The sequence below is a fragment of the Oncorhynchus gorbuscha genome, linkage group LG22 (assembly GCF_021184085.1).
Source record: "Oncorhynchus gorbuscha isolate QuinsamMale2020 ecotype Even-year linkage group LG22, OgorEven_v1.0, whole genome shotgun sequence".
Classification (NCBI taxonomy): Eukaryota; Metazoa; Chordata; class Actinopteri; order Salmoniformes; family Salmonidae; genus Oncorhynchus; species Oncorhynchus gorbuscha.
The window spans coordinates 44803569-44808576 of NC_060194.1; the positions used below are offsets into that span (position 1 = coordinate 44803569).

A 5008-nucleotide genomic window follows, 5' to 3' on the forward strand; every position below is an offset into this window, starting at 1 on the left:
CTATTGGTTCCTTCTTGACTACCGCTCTAACATACTCTCCTCCTATTGGTTCCCTCTCGACTACCGCTCTAACATACTATCCTCCTATTGGTTCCCTTAGGATGGCCAATCCAGGACGATCCGCCAATTCCAGTTCACTGATTGGCCAGAACAAGGAGTGCCAAAAACCGGGGAAGGATTCATCGATTTCATTGGCCAAGTACATAAAACCAAGGAGCAGTTTGGACAGGACGGACCAATCACTGTTCACTGCAGGTAATGAGACTTGGCTGAAAAGCCAGAAATTACACGGAACAAATTGTAATTATACAATGAATGACTGGTGTTTTTCTATTGGGTAAATTTAAAAAAGAATCACTAGGCACCATTTGGTACCATGCAGTTGGTGTAAAGTAAGTACCTGGAAGTAGGATGGTAGTTTTGGGCGGTGTACCTTATACCAGGGTATTAGGAAATAGTCATGGGGGATGATTGTTTTGTTTTTAAATACCGTCAAAAACAATTCCTTTGAAGTTTTTCACTAAATTGTAATATTTGTAGCTTCTTTTTAAGTAAATGACCTGCAGTCAACTTGTGCGTTAGGAGATAAAGCAGATCATCTTCTTCACCTGTCAGATTATTTTACGTTATGAGGCAGTCATGTAGTTCCCCAGAACAGGAGAAAGGAAGCTGGTGAGTCTCTGTCGTGTGGCGGACAGGAAGTGATGAAATTACACTTGTATTACAATTCACTACTGAAATGTTTGTCATCGGATATCTTATCTTTCGACCAGAAGTCAAAGAGCCCTGGATGAGTTATTTTTTTCTCCTCTGTTTCCTGCTTCCTGCTAGCATTTTGTTTCTCCTTCCCCCCTCTGCTCTGTCTACCCATGCTGCTCTTCCTCCTCCGTTCTTCCCCCCTCTGCTCTGTCTACCCATGCTGCTCTTCCTCCTCCGTTCTTCCCCCCTCTGCTCCGTCTACCCATGCTGCTCTTCCTCCTCCGTTCCTCCCCCCTCTGCTCCGTCTACCCATGCTGCTCTTCCTCCTCCGTTCCTCCCCCTCTGCTCCGTCTAACCATGCTGCTCTTCCTCCTCCGTTCCTCCCCCTCTGCTCAGTCTACCCATGCTGCTCTTCCTCCTCCGTTCCTCCCCCTCTGCTCCGTCTACCCATGCTGCTCTTCCTCCTCCGTTCCTCCCCCTCTGCTCAGTCTACCCATGCTGCTCTTCCTCCTCCGTTCCTCCCCCCTCTGCTCAGTCTACCCATGCTGCTCTTCCTCCTCCGTTCCTCCCCCCTCTGCTCTGTCTACCCATGCTACTTTTCCTTGCATCACAACATTGTTCATTTGCACAATTTCTCTCGTTCACTTTCTCTTGTAAAATGTCCATACTCACCAAAAATGACATCTGGTAGCTACTATATATGTTTGTATAACTTTATGAGCAGTAATTTGCCTGTCTTTTGCAATTTGTTTATGTTAATTATCGCTCGTTAGCATTGAGCTAACAGCGCCTATGTGATTTCGCTATTACTTGTGCTAATTTTCTTAGCATTCTAGTAATAGACGCCCAATGGGCTTTTTTTTTTAAATATGTTTTTAGCGTCCTCTTGTGTGTTATGCCGGTAATACCGGAGATCCCGGGATGGCAGAAGAGCGGTATGACAGTATGAAAATCCGGATACCTCCCAAGCCTATAGGATACTGTGCACACTGTATAAGGTGTGTAATGCGTGTGTTCCTCCTCTTCCTCAGTGCCGGGGTGGGCAGGACAGGGGTCTTCATCACTCTGAGTATCGTGTTGGAGAGGATGAGGTACGAAGGGGTGGTGGACCTCTTCCAGACCGTCAAGACGTTACGCACCCAGAGACCTGCCATGGTGCAGACAGAGGTAAATATACTGTACTGTTGCTGTCTTCCGTTGTCGGGAGAGTGGAATGGAGGGAAATGCTCCTCAACAACGAATCAAAAGGCTTCATGACTCTTGCAGCACCTGTCAATAGAAAGGATTCCTAACAGTAATATAATGCTGCATCTCAGATAGAAAGATATGACTGAGGGCCTCCCGGATGGTGCAGTGGTTAAGGGCGCTGTACTGCAGCTCCAGCTGTGCCACCAGAGACTCTGGGTTCGCGCCCAGGCTCTGTCGTAACCGGCCGCGACCAGGAGGTCCGTGGGGCGATGCACAATTGGCCTGGCATCGTCCGGGTTAGGGAGGGGTTGGTCGGTAGGGATGTCCTTGTATCATCGCGCACCAGCGACTCCTGTGGCTGGCCGGGCACAGTGCACGCTAACCAAGGTTGCCAGGTACACGGTGTTTCCTCCGACACATTTGTGCGGCTGGCTTCCGGGTTGGATGCGCGCTGTGTTAAGAAGCAGTGCGGCTTGGTTGGGTTGTGTATCGGAGGACGCATGACTTTCAACCTTCGTCTCTCCCGAGCCCTTACAGGAGTTGTAGCGATGAGACAAGATAGTAGCTACTAAAACAATTGGATACCACGAAATTGGGGAGAAAAACAGGGGAAAATTGGAAAGGAAAGAAAGACTGATGACTGACTGTTTTCTCTCTCTCTCTAGGACCAGTATCAGCTGTGCTACAGAGCAGCTTTGGAGTACCTGGGGAGTTTTGACCACTATGCAACGTAACCACTCTGAGCTGAGCAGCCTCTGGCCACTGAGTGTCCCATCTCAGCCACCGTACTTGTATCAACCCATCTGACCTGACCCTGACCTTCCTTGCTACCCTCACAGGGGAGGAGGGCGGTGCCACTGTCACCTAGCGACGGATTCAACCAATCCCAGAGGTCTACTACTCGGATTTACAACAAACAAACAAAAAACACACAAAAAAAAACACCCTAAAGATTGCTTTACAAAACAAACAACAAACAATACCATGACGACGACAGCGTTTCACACGGGAGCAAGCGACAGTTCTGACTGACTTTCTGTTCTCCTTTCTTACTTTATTATTAAGAAATATCCTTATGAATAATGTTCTTATATTTAGTTAATCTTTTTTTTTATTTTTTATAATTGTTTTAATACCATCAGACATGTATTTTGTCTTAATGGCCTAACTGGGGCACAGCATTTTAGTTTTTACACCTTAATTGGTATGTTTATTTTAGTTCAAAAAAAAAAATGTATGTTATTTTAGGGACCTGTATTTTCTACTTCCTAGACGTTAATACAGGAGAACCACTGTTTGTTCTCTGAAGCTGCTGACAGTTTTTACTTTTATCAAGATTTTTATTGTTTATTATCTTTTTTTCTGTTTGTCTTTTTCGTTTTAAAACGGAGCAAGATTAACTAAGATAATACGCCTTTTCACTTTGCTGTTTCTTTTTAAAACGTAGGTTGGGAAAAAATGACAAAATGATTCAAACACATACACCAACCGCCGCGATACAGGTACTATATAAACCACACTAGCTAGCGAAAAACGTGACATCAACTAACGACAACTAAATCAGCATTGTACAGAAACTCAAAGAGCACATGATGATTTCAACAACAGAGAGAAGCCTTGAAGGCATTGAGGCCTTCAATAACCAGAGAATGAATCTGGAGACGAACGGACGAACAGACTTTTATACCCAACGAGGAGTTGAACTTGAGAATCAACTCCTGAATCGCTGTATGAATCATATTGTGTCCCTTCTAAGCCCCTCCTCTTTCCTTGGTTCCCAGCGAGCTGATTGGTCAGTCCGCTGCCTGGGGGTTGGAACATAGGGACTGCAGGAGCAGCTCCCCCTGGTGGTGGAGAGAGGAGTAGCAGCCATTAACCCTGGCCCCCCTGTACAGAATACTACGATTACTACCGGAGGGACAGAGACACACAAACCCTCTGCATCCTCCAACCGACCTGCTATTATTTTATACAGAAATAGAAATGATGACTATATATATATAATTCTGATTGATTATATATATATGTGTACAATTATACATAGATATATACTGCAGCTTCAAACTATATTGTTAAAATAATTCACTCTCTTTACTTACCGGCTTAGAGGAAATTAAAGAGAGAAAGGGAAAGAGAGAGAGAGTGAGAGATGCAAGGAGAGAGAAAGTTAGTGTCTGTATCTACTGGATTACCATAGCAACCTGACAGCCAGACAGAGTTGAGATCAGTGTTCCATTTTTCAATCCAGTCATTTTTCAGGGAGTGAATTCAATTCATGAATCGAAATTCATTCATTTAGTTGTAAATTCGATTCATTTAGCTGTAATCGACTTCACTGAAACTGGACTTGACCCTAACCTTGCTGAAAGATAGAGAGCAGGTTATCGTTCTGTTAAAGAGAGTGAGAGAGGTGTATAGATGTGTAGTTCTGTTAAAGAGAACAGCATAACCCCAACTGAGGACCACTCCCCAGCCTCCGTCGGGCCAACCGCCACCACGCCACACAAGCACATCTTTACCCACAAGGCCGCAGGGCACGACGATCCCCAAGCCTAACAGGACTGAGTCTGACATGCTGGCTGGAATAAACCACAATGTTCATTTATACCTTGTGAATGCTTAGTGCTGTAGGGGTTTGATCTGTTGTATACGCAGTCTGTTTTCTATTTGTTGATAAAAAGAACTGGAATTTTAAAAAAAATATGTTGCTGGGGAAAAAAACTCGAATAAAGTTGAATAATTGTTGTTATTTTGGGGGGAAAAATTCCTTTTGTTTGTGATGTTTTTTGCCTCCCTCTCATTAAATAATGATTTTCCCTATTGTGACAGATATGACTCACATTTCACAGGGAATCGCAATACTGTGATCACTCACAATAGGGTCGTTCCACATCAAAACGCACAAGAAACAGGATTTCAACAGCCCACCATCTCAGAATGTTCTGAAATAATGTATGTCGTTAGTAACAGATATACAGGAAGATTAGCACTCCAGGAAACATTATTTGGTTGAAATATAATATGATCTCTTAGAAATTAAGCTAATTGATTATTGCATCCAAAACAAAATCAGGACAAACTGGAATTGTGAGGTTTCACCATGACCTAAATCTAATGGTTT

The 5008-nt window shown here is 44.0% G+C and overlaps 1 protein-coding gene across 8 annotated transcripts in view; it reads left to right on the forward strand.

Annotated features, from left to right (window-relative positions):
- LOC124009295 (receptor-type tyrosine-protein phosphatase F) overlaps positions 1–4636 on the forward strand; it is a 462304-nt gene extending 457668 nt beyond the window's left edge. For all 8 annotated transcript variants that reach the window (XM_046320941.1, XM_046320940.1, XM_046320945.1 and 5 more), the window contains 3 exons: positions 101–255; positions 1731–1866; positions 2553–4636. In XM_046320941.1, coding sequence (XP_046176897.1) covers positions 101–255; positions 1731–1866; positions 2553–2621 — 360 coding nt within the window. In that variant the 3' untranslated portion in view covers positions 2622–4636. The remainder of the gene's footprint in view (positions 1–100; positions 256–1730; positions 1867–2552) is intronic.
- Positions 4637–5008: the final 372 nt, after the last annotated feature.